This window comes from Musa acuminata, chromosome BXJ2-8 (genome assembly GCF_036884655.1).
Source record: "Musa acuminata AAA Group cultivar baxijiao chromosome BXJ2-8, Cavendish_Baxijiao_AAA, whole genome shotgun sequence".
NCBI lineage: Eukaryota > Viridiplantae > Streptophyta > Magnoliopsida > Zingiberales > Musaceae > Musa > Musa acuminata.
Window position 1 is genome coordinate 49,297,642 of NC_088345.1, and position 12,085 is coordinate 49,309,726.

Consider the following 12,085-nt stretch of genomic DNA (forward strand, 5'->3'; position numbering starts at 1 on the left):
GACCTATCTATCACTACAAACTGTGATTTGAGATAATGGGTTACTAATAATAGAGAGACTAATAAGTTAACTATAAATAACTTCACCCTTTAAGCATTTTTAGTTTATAGTTAGCGACACTTTGTAGGCCGGTCGTCACCGTGAGCCGTTTAACGTTAATTATCCGATTCCGTTACGACCACCAAAGATAACGGCCGTAGCAGGGGAGGGAAAGGGGTAATTTCGTGAAATTGAGCGGGAGGCATTCATTGGTGGGAGCAGCGCACCGACGTGGCGGCATGGGGGGGTGGGTTGCTGCGGTGATCAGATAAAAAGAAACCACCCTCAACGAGGCGGAGACGCCGCGGCCAATCCCCATCCCTCCCCTCTTCCCAACAACAATATAATAATACTCTTCCAGTGATGGAGTGACGTTTTCCCAAAGCGCGCGCATGGTGCCGAGGTGGCTGTTTCGATAGAGAGCGGGACGAGGATGTGATCTCTGCCTCCGCCCGCCGAGACCCTCGCTAGGCCGTCCCCGGAACCCTGGCCCATCACGACGGGATGCCTCCTCCGGATCCCGCCGCCATGGGCCCCGGGGAGGTCGCCTCCCGCTCGCCGCTTGACAAGCCCTTCGCTGACCTCACCGACGAGGACATCGCCCAGCTCACCCGCGAGGACTGCCGCCGCTTCCTCAAAGCCAAAGGTCTCTCTCTCTCTCTCTCTCTCTCTCTCTCTCTCTCTCTCCTGCTACTTTATCGGTAAGTGGTGACTTCGGAGTAGCCGAGGGCTAATGGGCAAGTGCAGGCATGCGGCGGCCGTCGTGGAACAAGTCGCAAGCGATTCAGCAGGTTATCTCCCTCAAGGCACTTTTCGAGGGGCGGCCGGGCTGCGACGACTCCCCCGCAGGCGGAGGGATCCTTCGGAAGCTTCCCCCTGTTACTTCGGCGCCGGTGTCTCCGCGGCAGGTAGTCACTTCCCTTTGGCGAGTGCTAACGTGGCGCCCTCGTTTTGATCTCTGTCTCTTGCTGTTGCTTCTTCCAGAACTCGCCACCTCCGGCGACGGAGGAAGGCAGCGGCGGGGGCGGCAGTGGAGCGCAACCTCCGGCGAAAGAGCCCTCGCCGTACCGGAGGAAGGATCCGCTTCCCCCGCCATTCTTTGCCGGAGACCTGACCTGCAGTACCCCGATCGCCGAACCAGACCGTCCTCACCCGCCGGAGAACCGATGCTTCTCCCCCAGGTTCGTCTGCTTGCGCGCCCCAAATGGTCCCCAAACCCCCTACCGCAACCCCCGGCCACGATGCCGCTAACATGCGCCGGGTTCTTGATCCGACGGCCGTGGGGCGTTCGTCCCCGTACTAAGTGGGCCGGTTGCCCCATTTGCTTGCATGATGGAGGACGGAACCTCCCCTGCTCGCTCTTCTCGCATACGGATTTTCCTATGCGGTGACGAACCGGCGGCCTTGATCTCGACGGCCGCGTCATGTGCTTCGGCGACCCTTTCATGCTCTCCATTTACAGGACGACGGCGGACCTACCGGGAGAGCAGATGACGATCTTCTACGACGGGGTGATCAACGTGTACGATGACGTCTCGGCCGATCAGGTGAGTCGACGATCGCGAGCTCCATACCGGCACCGGGGACCGTGACGGGCGTTGCACTGACACGGCGCCGCTTTGTTCGCAGGCGAGGGCGATCATGGAGCTCGCTGCCAGCCCGGCCTGCTTCGAAGACCCGACTGATCCGCTTCCTCCGGCCCGGCGGCCGGTCTTCCGCCTGCCCCCGGGCCCCGCTCCCCCTTTCGCCCGAGCCTTCCGAATCCGGGCGACAGGTGAGACCTCCCTGTCCTCCCCCCTTTCCTCGGTCAAGCAAAGCCGCCAGATCTTGATCGGACGGTTGCCTGTGGTGCAGGCAGGATGCCCCACCGTGTGGCGGGCGGGTTGGAGGGCCGGAGGGTGCCGCGGGAAACAGAGCCTGGTAAGAGAGCGGAGCAATTTACCGGGTAAACATGCGACTTTTTTGTTTGCTGGTTCATACCATCACTGATTGAGGGACAAATCTTGACCCACGCTGGGACCCATGACTGCACGGCACCGGGAGTCGTTGCCTTTACCTGGGCCCCACCTGCAGTAGTGGGTTATGCAGTCAAAATTCAATGTTGTGCATGCGAAGTAGCGTACTGCAACGAAGATGGGTTTCATAGCGGTAATGGTGGGTGCTGTGGGTGGCACAGGGCAAGCCCGGGTGCCAATTATTAATCGTGTCGGCTTTACCTGTGTCAATGGACTGGAGGCGTCGGTTCACAAGTGTCGAGTGGTCCATTGATTGGTCTCGATGCCCATTGAGATCGGATTGCCCGCCATTGCTGTGATCGTATGGTCCCGGTGTTCTTCATGGGTCCCCTGATCCAACCCACGAGAATCTTCAGTGAAGAAAGTTGGTGGTTGTTTGCAAACACCCAACCTGGTTGGACAGGTTGTGTCACAGGCCTACCAGGCTTTGATATCAAAGAACCTTTAGTTTGAGTTGTGTGTCTGGAGTTTCCTCCATGCTATTTTTGCTGATTCAGTTGGACCAGACTGTGATTCAACTGAATCAAATGGCTGTCTTTGTTGTGCATCTCATTTTTTAATTCTTTGTAGATAGATAGAATCATGTTTTCTGTAAGTCATAGGAACATTCAGAATCTTTACATTCACTGTTTTTGTCACGTATAGCTACTGATGTGAATTTGAGTGTTCAGAATCTTCTAATCTAACCCTTGAAATTTTCTAACCCATTAGTTCACTTACCTAAAAGGTGATTTACGTGAACCCATATAAACCGAGCTATGAGAACGTTGTATACATCGGGTTCGTGAAATAAATTTGTCTATCCTGTATGAGTAACTGAAACTTGAATGTAGAAGTTGGCCGTCAATGCATGATCTATGATCCCAGGTTTTTATTGGCTGTAAACACAATTAGGCTTCATGATTACTTGCTGAATCTTGCTCAGGTATTTAATTGTTTATTCTCACAGCCTTTACAAAATACTATGATATTGACTATGACCATAGATATGTAAGCACGAAGGCAGTTCATAGTGGATTTGTTCATTTTAGCTTCATAATGGCAACCTAGTCAATCAATCTAAGTCTATCTATTTTTTCCATGGACTAATGCTGGTTTTCACTTCGCAGAAGTTCCAACGAGTAGAAAAGCATCATTGCAAAGGTACTTGGAGAAAAGGAAAGATAGGTATGACCTTTTGTCTTCAGAAATGATAAAACAGTGCCTATAAGCCATATTACAATCTTTGGTGAGAAATGCATTCCATCATTGTTTTTTCTTCTATGAAGGTTTAAGGGCAAAAAGATCCTCGGAGGTTCAACTTCTTCCGATATGGAGATGATGTACATTAGCCAAAAGTTGAGATGCCTGAACCATAGTGAGCTCCCGAACCTGAATGAAACAAGCTTCCCTTCTCTGTCGCAGTCACCTCAATCACCAGCAAGGTGCAGCTCGGCAGAAAACCAAAGTGGAGACAAATATTTCATCGATCTCAATGATGACAGTGAGTGAAGCTCTTATTAGTTGTTCAATTATCACAATTCTCAATTTCACTTTTGGTATCAAATTATATCTTACATATTTCATAAGATGCATGTACTTATCCAACAACTGTTTGGCAAGTCTCATCTATTTCTGGGTCTCTCTTACGCCAAAGGTCAACAAACAGATATTATGTTTTGCATATCTTTATTTCTTTTTCTGCTTGAAATATATTAAAACTTGCTTACATATTTTCATGCACTTTGTTTTTAATTTTCTTTACATCTATTGATTAGTGGTGCTAGGATAGACAAAGGAAGATTGAGGGAACTGGTTGGGGAGGCAAAAAGATCAGATAGATACCCTATAATTGATTGGTGTCATATACGGTTCATCGGACTTAATTCTCTGCCCTAAAGAAGAGCATGCATCGCACGTCATGACATTTTCCGATCAATCACATCTTAGTTATTTTCCTAGTACAGCATCTATGATGATGGTCCAGCTTGGAGTTAATTCTGTATACACAAATTTGGTTGGTGTTACTACTATTGGTTTAGTGTTGCATGATTGTGACTCTGATATAATTGTATCTCAATTTCTTAACAGGCGGCGGAATTTAAGATTGTTGGATGACCACCAAACGGGTCCCAGGAGCTGAGAGACCCTGGTTCTGTGGCTTCCTGCCCTGGGTTTTGATATATCCAAGAATCTTGGCTTGTATGCTTTTGCAATGGCAGCCATGCTTGGCAATTAATAATGTTTCAAGATGCCAACCCCATGGATGAGATTGAAGACTCAACAGAAGCTGTGATTTGCCCTGGTCCTCATTCGTACATCAAGCAATTTGCATGTGTAAGATCAGCCTTCCAGTTTCTTATGGCAGTGCAGCCCATCAGAGGACAGTCAAAATCCAGATCATTATTCTCTTCGTGATCACAGCCGCCAGGTGAAGGTAATTACAGTCCGATGATCCTATTTGACCGGAAAGAACAGATCATGTATCCTTTTGTTGGAAGTTCATGTACTAAAAAGACTAACACAGACTCTTGCGGTACTTGCTACAAGTCCTCTGGAGGTTGCGGCTACCTTCGAGTCACGAAGGCTTTGCTCTCGAGGGATGCTTGGGTATGTATTGGATACCTTCAATCCAAACAGCTATTTCGCAGGACTGGTCGTACGCTGAGATTCTTTTTATTCTTTTATGATTCCTTAGAGATTCTTTTTCACGTCACTTCAATTTCACAGGAAACATCAATCGAATGTGATGATTGATGCAGTACAAGTCCTTCACCCACTCGATATATATATATCGCCTTCAGTCTCTCAAGGAAGCAAGCTCGAGCGCGCAGTGAAAGAGGGGATTACTGCTATCAGTAGAAACTCACCAATCTGTAAATGAGGCATCACAGAACTTAAAAAAGGCAAATTCCAATTAAAACAGTTCAATCACATCTAGTTCTTTTGTTTTGTGCCCATGGCAACTTGCAACCTGAGCATTGTAGCATTATCACCTTCATAAAGAGGGAACTCCGAACTACAAGCTTTTGATCCGTTAGTTTAGTGTTTTCTCTTCTTTGGGAAAACACAAACAAAAAAAAGGGGAAACAACCATAAAATGGAATCAAGAAAATAAATGAAACCTCTTCAGGGATGCCGATCGAATCACACCCCCCGAGTCCAACAAAGACTCCGCGAGGGCACGAAACTAACGTGTTCCCTCTGTTGCATCGTTCTACGTGGCACGATCCGGTATGGTTAATCGTCATCGTGGATATTTTAACGGACAGAAAATCGAGCGTCTCTGTAGTTAATCCATGACCGACGGAACATATGCGTCCCGGCTTCATCTATATAAACCCTTATGCAGTCCCCAGCACGCCAGGAAGATACAGCGAAGCGCAGAGCGTTTCGAGTGATCCTACTTTCTTAACTAATCTTTCCGTTTCTGATTCTTGATTTGTTCTTCTTCTTTTTGGTTTCTAGGAGTAAACCGACTCTGCAAGAGGTGCGCAGTCTCAATCACGATTCCGATATGTTCAGAGAGGATCTCAGTTTCTTTATTCTTATTTTTCGAATTGTTTATAGGTTTTTGAAGTCTGAGACATGTTAGGGGAGAAACATCCAATGTTCGCGTGGAATTTTCTTGTCAGCATTTGGTGTTAGGTTTCTTTCTAGTTGATGCCACTTTCTGTGCAGAAACTGGCCGATCGGCCAACTTTTCTGTTCCCTGATTTTTTATGATCCTAAGTTGAGTAGATCTGCCAAAGGTTTTGGGCCGTTCGCCTATTTTCCTGTTGGTTCACATTGCTTGCTCGCTACTTTTAGCGATTGGATCGGTTATCTTTCCATCCATGAGTCTTCCTGACAGTTTCTTGATGTAGATCAAATATTTTATGCTCATAGAAATTGTTGATGTGCAGCATATACCATCTAAGTGCTTTAACAATTTGGATTATAGAGTTTGTGCATTCTCTCGCATGAATTAGTTAAAACATAGAAATTTGTTCTCAATAATGAAAATATATCAATGTAGTTGGGATATTACACACAAACATAGAAATTTTTGTATGTGTGTATGTATATGTGTATGTGTGTATATACACACTGAAGAATGAACAAAGGAAAGAAGAGAAATAAAATAAGGGAGCAATGCGAGAAAGCAAACTCAACAAGCAACTATTCCCAAAAAAAATATTATAATTTAAGAGATAGATAACTACAGTTGAATGGAGTCGAGTGAAATGTTAATTGCTATACTTCATAGGTGGATATGCTTGCGTCCTCAATTTTTGAACAGTTTTCTTTGGATGGAAATATCAGGGATAACTCTTGTTTTTCCTTTAGATCAATCATTTTGAATAATCCATTCTCCTTTTTTGTTAACAATGAATTTTCTCTGATCTATGTTTGTAGTGGTTGCACTTACCGCTTTCTGGAATCAAATCACAAAATGAATTCTTAGTAGTTAATAACCAATTTCTCTTCTCCATTTGTTATAGGGTCACATGGAAGAAGTTCTCCAAGCATGGTGTATGGATGACAGTGAGGAAGACCAGAGGCAAACTTGCAGGTTGTGTGATTTGATGGCAGTGGTCCAAGGCACAATCACAGTAATGTGTTCACTCTATAAGTGCTTGCAAGGTCGGGAAACAACAGATTATGCTTGTTTCATTTTGGACAGCTTGGAAGATGATTGATTGAAAGAATGGGATCTTTCTTGGAGTCCTATAGCTTTCACACATAGATGCAAAGTGCTGTTGTCCATAGAATTCAGGTGAGTCTCCAAGGAAACACATTACTATTTAGCTTTGTTTGCCTAAGAATTAATTCTCGTTGTTCTGCTGTGTATCCCATGAGGCTGCAGCCCATATTGTTGGTTCATGGTATAGTTCTTTTGTCTCTGCTGTCAAATTTCATATATGTTGAAGGTAAATCCATTTAAAATCTCTCATAGTGATGCAGAAATTGAGGCTCTGTTTAACAGGCAGGCTATGGAGAGAAGAGAAGGGATTGTAAAAAGATGAGAAGATGGAGGGAGAAGCGAAGAGGACAAAAAGGTAATCGCATTTGCTTTGCCATGTTATTGAACCCCCTGCCTGTTCATTTATAATCTTAAGCTTAAAAACAGGGCAGGATAAATTCATTGGTTTCCTTTCCAAGCAGGCTGCAGTGATGGCTCATTCAGTGAATGTGTCTTGAAGAAATAAAATCATTCATTGCCTCTCAGGACAAACGGATTTATGCAAACACACCATCATTCTGAAAGTTTATTCAGTTTTTGACAGGACTGGTAGGAGCAAGTGTGGTCAGCTGAGAAAACCTTATCTGCTAGAGAACATGAGTGCTTTTTTCACTGACATTTCCTCAGCTGATTTATTCGAGTGGGGTGGCAGGAAGTGGTGTGTTAGCAAACTTCCATGAGCAACTGGTGAAGAGCTCGATGTCCCTCTCCCCACCAATCTCATCCACCGGCATCGCATCAGAAACCTCTTTCAACTCCTCTTCACTTAGCTTCACATCAAGCGAGGCGATATTGGCATCCAGGTGCTTAACCTTTGTCGTACCTACAACAAGATGGAAAAAGAAAGGTTGGATGCTAGCATCAGTTGTTGATGATGATGGTGTGCATTGCAGCATTCACAGAAAGTGGACGACATACCTGGAATAGGCACCACGTCTTCTCCTTGGTGGAGAACCCAAGCCAGAGCTAGCTGGGGGGGAGTGCACCCGTGCTTCTCAGCCAGTTTGGTGACTCGCACGAACAGTTTCTTATTCTTGTCAGCATTCTCCCCATTGAACCTGGGATTGAGGGCCTGTTCGTAGGCAAAAGGATCAGCTCAAAAGGCGAGGCTTTGTAGCTGAAAGAAGAGAATAAAATTACTGGGATGGGCTTCGAAGACTAGTACAATACCACTATGCTCCCTTCAGGTAATCCTTCTGTGCCTGCTCTTCCAGCAAAGAAACCGTGTCCAAGAGGGCTATATGCAATTACTCCAATACCAAGCTCTCTGCATGGGAAATGGGTAGCTTATGCATCATAAAAAATATTTTAGAGCCTTGAAGTTGTGTGTTCGTATGAATGAAGCAAAATATGCTTTAGAAGCTTTAAATATCGGCTACAAAAATAATAGAGAGAGAAGATGAAGGTCTGGCACACAGTAGAAATTGCTTTAAATATCAGTAAGTAGGTCGCTGACATAGTAGCAATTTAATGCTATTTATTTCTGTCATGTGTTTAGCAGATTGCAAACTCTTTCTAGCGAAACGTAGAAATTGCTGTAGTTCGTGTATCCAAAGCAGTAAGAGTTCGACAGAAGAAACCGGCAAAGGGGAATTATCTCGTCCTCGATATCACGAGTCCACAGCGACCACTCCATCTGCACAGCTGAGATGGGATGCACAGCATGCGCACGCCTTATCGTGTCGGGACTTGCTTCGCACAGGCCGATGTACTTGATCTTCCCTTCCTCCACTAATTTCTTCAGTTCATGCATCTGCCTCGGCGAACAAGGTAATCAATCAGCTTGATGATGACTAAGAAGAGTTTATGAGGTAAAGATGAAGTCAGCAGTTAATACTCACAGTATGCTCTATCGGCACTGTTGTGTCCACTCGGTGAGGAAAGTACAGATCGATGTAATCAACACCGAGGCGTTGGAGACTGCCTTCACAGCATTTGCGAGCATATTCCGGCAAGCCATTGATCAGCAGCCGGCCGTCCTGGAAACCAGCAATGCCGAACTTGCTTGCTATCTGCACTTTTTCTCTTGGCAGATGCTTCAGAGCCTTCAGTTTTCGGACACAGAGTTAAGAGTTTACAATAACTCCTCTTAGTTACAGTATTTGCTAAACTATTTGTGTTTATGATACCTTAAAAATCACAGTTTTTGTTTTTTGTTCATGCAGATTAGCCATATAACTTGCAAAATCGTAGCAGCAGTTCAATAATGTATGCATGCTAAACTCGTCTCATGGCATGATCAAGCACTTGAGATGGGAGACAGACCTGCCCAATAAGGTTTTCATTGTGTCCGTTGCCATAGGCATCAGAAGTGTCGAAGAACGTCACCCCCTTATGGAAGGCATCAATGACGATGGCAGCACCTTCTTCGTAGGACAGAGGATCGTTGAATATCCCTGAGAGACCCGAGCAACCAAAACCCAACTTTGAAACCTGTTAAAAAGACGGAACAACACGGAGCATTACTACAAGTCTACAAGACTGCTTGAAGGTTGAAACATGTGAGAATCCTTCATTATGAGGCACTTAGAAGGGATGTTTTTAGAAACTTGATGCTGCAAATGTTGGAGTTCAATGAAATACAAGCAAGCTTTACGGGGAGCTCCCAGCAGCATATCAAGTACAGAGGACATGAGGCGGTTCTAAAGCAGGGATGTCAAGCTCCTCTTACACATCCTTTTTTCGTCGACAGGAAGTTCCTCCTGACATCCATGTTCTAAGAAGTTTCATGCAAGCATGGAAACTTGGCACAAAGCGAATGAAAGGATCCAAGTGCCTTTGGGCCTACCTTAATAAAAAGGTGTAAGACATGAAAGTTTTCACATGTCGATAGGGACTCAAGAGTACAAACTAACTGAAGGGTGCTATGCTTCTTCAGCCCTTCAGGGCCGAAGCACAACTGGAGTTTGAGGCTTCATGTGTTGGAGAAACAACACAATGGTGCATACCAACCCTATGATGTTTCTTCTCAAGGCCTACCTCCAGTCCTTGTGTCCCAAGCTTCACTTGTGGGACTCGAGTCCGCTGTTGTGCCTTCTGCTCCATGCTGTCCCGTCCTCGAGGCTGCCGCTTGCGGTACCTGACGCCGTCAAGATTTCTGAGCTCTACAGAAAGTAAATGATCCATCCATGTCGGGCGTTGCTACTTATAACCAGAAAGCAACGGAGTTCCTGCATCCACTTTGCTAAAAGTGAGTTTCGGTTTGAAAGGTTGTTGTGGTGGTAGCTGAAATGTGTTTCATTCTCTCACCTACTGCTCTCCCTGAATCATTCATCTTCCTTGCAGCACTCATAGTTACTGAGAACATTTGAGAGAGAGAGAGAGAGAGAGAGAGAGAGAGGGTGATGGGCCAGTGCATAGTTTATATTCGGTAGATCACGTTGTGTGCAAACTGGTTGGTTTAGCTACTCGCAAGCTCTTCTTGGCCTTTAGCCTGAGCTCAGGAATATTTCATGTGGACAACAGTAACTCAATTCCGTGGTGGCGACCACTTCAAGAGTTCTGCGTAATTGGTCAAACCTAGGAGGATTTTGGCCTCGTTATGGTTGATGTGTTACGGACGATGGCGAATATGAGACAATTCCTGCTTCCATCACCGGTTAGGCAGCACCGATAACAACACTTTTTCTTTTTCCCTTTAACGGGTTAAACATTTTGATAATATGTTTATATATATATTTTCCTTATATGTATATATCGTTGTTTTCATTTGATGATATAAAAGATGTCTTCCACTCTCACACACTATTAGCCACATTTAAATTGTAGCGGCCGTGAACGGTTTTTTTAAATATATTGTTACTCTCTATCCACGCTACTTAAATCAATAATTGAGATTCGATTTATTAATTTTTTTTATAATAAATAGTTATATATATATATATATATATGTGTGTGTGTGTGTGTGTGTGTGTGATTTAAGCTTTAACCGGAATCGTGTCCGAACGGCTTCCCTTAATTACGAGAGCCAAAAAGAATGTAAAGAAGTGGTCACAAGTGACTGTCCCCCGTTGAGGTGCTTGTTTTCATTAGATATGTGGTGAAGGCGATCACATGCACAGAATTTCTTACTATAATTCTATGTGACTGAATTGCCTCAACTTTTATTACGTAACAAATGTTGAATTATTTACGGTCCAATTGTGATGACTCTTGCATAGGTTAAAAAATAAATTGAAAAAAAATCTCGGTTCAAAATATATTTTTTTATTAATATTTAGTTTGTACAAAACCATTAGGACTACAGATCATGAGATTTATATTATGTATTATGACTTTTTTGTGCTTAAATTAAATGATATCATGCGATATCAAAATCATGATTTAGGAGGCATAATTTTTCATTAGTGAATTTTGATTCTCTTATCATCGATTAAAGAATTATGATTACGATGAATTCAGTTGCAAAATAATCATTTAAGTCCTACCATTGAATATGACTTTTTAAGTTGTCCCAATATGTCTATGATTCACAGTTATTTATTTATTTATTTATTTTAATGTCACAAAACCATAATATATCGATTAAGATGTTTAAATATTAACAAATTAAATCTTGATTCGGACGTGCCAAATAATACATATTTATGATTATGTATGTATCCAAATTCGATGGTCCGATTTGGGCATGCCACCTAAAATATCACTTAGCTATCATTTTGTTTAGGATGGTCGCTTCACTAAGCGACTACAGTCTTCGTCATCGATGCATTCCGTGTGCATCCATCGTTTTAAATGCATACATGAACTAATGAAATCATTGGAGGTGACTCATTTATCGATTCATTTCTATCGATCTGGCCAATCCTCAGCATCCCGTCATTGGTTGATTCGTACCACCCGTTAAATAGAATATTCAGCTAAAAACATTATATAAAGTCATATAAAAAACATAGGGATATCTTTAATATCAATGATGATGATCAGTTTGTTCATAACAATAAAAGAATTTTATCAAATATAAGTAGAAGAAAAAGAGAGATTTCCAGGCATCCATCCTAGTCACAAAATATTTTTCTTTTTACAGCCAATCAACCAGTTTGCAATTCCATGACTATGGAAGTTTGTCCATATAAATCTTTAAACCCTGAGCAACCTCTTTTCTCGAGTCTTGTTTTCCTGCATTCTAAAACACACTGTATCAACTTAGCATTGAACTGATCAATCGTGTAGCCAACATCTTCAAACCCCTATTTGGAGAGAGAAACCGACTAAAACATGTTTCTGCTTACTTGGAGGAGACTGAAAATGCTCGGTCCAGTACATGAAGATATGACATGAAAAATAGATGGAGGAAAAGGAGGAAGAAGCTGCAAACCCAGAGCTG

General features: G+C 43.6%; 2 protein-coding genes and 2 long non-coding RNA genes across 7 annotated transcripts; 3 read left to right on the forward strand and 1 right to left on the reverse strand.

Annotated features, from left to right (window-relative positions):
- The first annotated feature begins 284 nt into the window (after window positions 1-284).
- LOC103996160 (protein TIFY 4B-like) lies at window positions 285-4,967 on the forward strand. 3 transcript variants are annotated; one of them, XR_672571.3, is made up of 11 exons: window positions 285-685; window positions 787-947; window positions 1,024-1,220; window positions 1,502-1,586; window positions 1,669-1,813; window positions 1,894-1,959; window positions 3,164-3,221; window positions 3,323-3,537; window positions 4,125-4,470; window positions 4,584-4,643; window positions 4,764-4,967. XR_672571.3 is itself a non-coding variant. In XM_009417014.3 (9 exons), the coding sequence occupies exons 1-9, from the start codon at window positions 544-546 to the stop codon at window positions 4,136-4,138; spliced, it is 1,083 nt and encodes a 360-aa protein (XP_009415289.2). In that variant the 5' UTR covers window positions 285-543; the 3' UTR covers window positions 4,139-4,744. The 3 variants fall into 3 exon arrangements, 1 of the variants encoding a protein (XP_009415289.2); XR_672570.3 differs by having other exon boundaries at window positions 4,125-4,643; XM_009417014.3 differs by lacking the exon at window positions 4,764-4,967 and having other exon boundaries at window positions 4,125-4,744.
- Window positions 4,968-5,409: 442 nt separating this feature from the next.
- On the forward strand, window positions 5,410-7,316 carry LOC108953513 (uncharacterized). Of its 2 annotated transcripts, XR_001979221.2 has the most exons (4): window positions 5,410-5,523; window positions 6,518-6,792; window positions 6,973-7,075; window positions 7,182-7,316. It is a non-coding gene; the product is annotated as an uncharacterized LOC108953513 (long non-coding RNA). The 2 variants fall into 2 exon arrangements; XR_010489571.1 differs by having other exon boundaries at window positions 6,518-7,075.
- On the reverse strand, window positions 7,214-9,881 carry LOC135619950 (perakine reductase-like). Its single transcript, XM_065122473.1, has 7 exons — window positions 9,739-9,881; window positions 9,025-9,192; window positions 8,601-8,804; window positions 8,340-8,512; window positions 7,930-8,026; window positions 7,678-7,831; window positions 7,214-7,582 (listed from the first exon to the last, which is right to left on the reverse strand). Exons 1-7 carry the CDS (start codon window positions 9,802-9,804, stop codon window positions 7,392-7,394), a joined length of 1,053 nt encoding a protein of 350 aa, XP_064978545.1. The 5' UTR covers window positions 9,805-9,881; the 3' UTR covers window positions 7,214-7,391.
- LOC135619951 (uncharacterized) lies at window positions 8,691-9,877 on the forward strand. The gene is made up of 2 exons (XR_010489572.1): window positions 8,691-8,824; window positions 8,925-9,877. It is a non-coding gene; the product is annotated as an uncharacterized LOC135619951 (long non-coding RNA).
- Window positions 9,882-12,085: the final 2,204 nt, after the last annotated feature.

Excerpts from the sequence above, each read along its gene's own strand:
- LOC103996160 (XM_009417014.3), top strand. The coding sequence starts at position 544 with ATGCCTCCTCCGGATCCCGCCGCCATGGGCCCCGGGGAGGTCGCCTCC. Across the intron at positions 948-1,023 it reads CGCCGGTGTCTCCGCGGCAG|AACTCGCCACCTCCGGCGAC; the intron begins GTAGTCACTTCC and ends TGCTTCTTCCAG. Across the intron at positions 1,960-3,163 it reads GCCGCGGGAAACAGAGCCTG|AAGTTCCAACGAGTAGAAAA; the intron begins GTAAGAGAGCGG and ends TTCACTTCGCAG.
- LOC135619950 (XM_065122473.1), bottom strand. The coding sequence starts at position 9,804 with ATGGAGCAGAAGGCACAACAGCGGACTCGAGTCCCACAAGTGAAGCTT. Across the intron at positions 8,805-9,024 it reads ATGAAAACCTTATTGGGCAG|GCTCTGAAGCATCTGCCAAG; the intron begins GTCTGTCTCCCA and ends CGAAAACTGAAG. Across the intron at positions 8,027-8,339 it reads GAGATAATTCCCCTTTGCCG|AGAGCTTGGTATTGGAGTAA; the intron begins GTTTCTTCTGTC and ends TTTCCCATGCAG.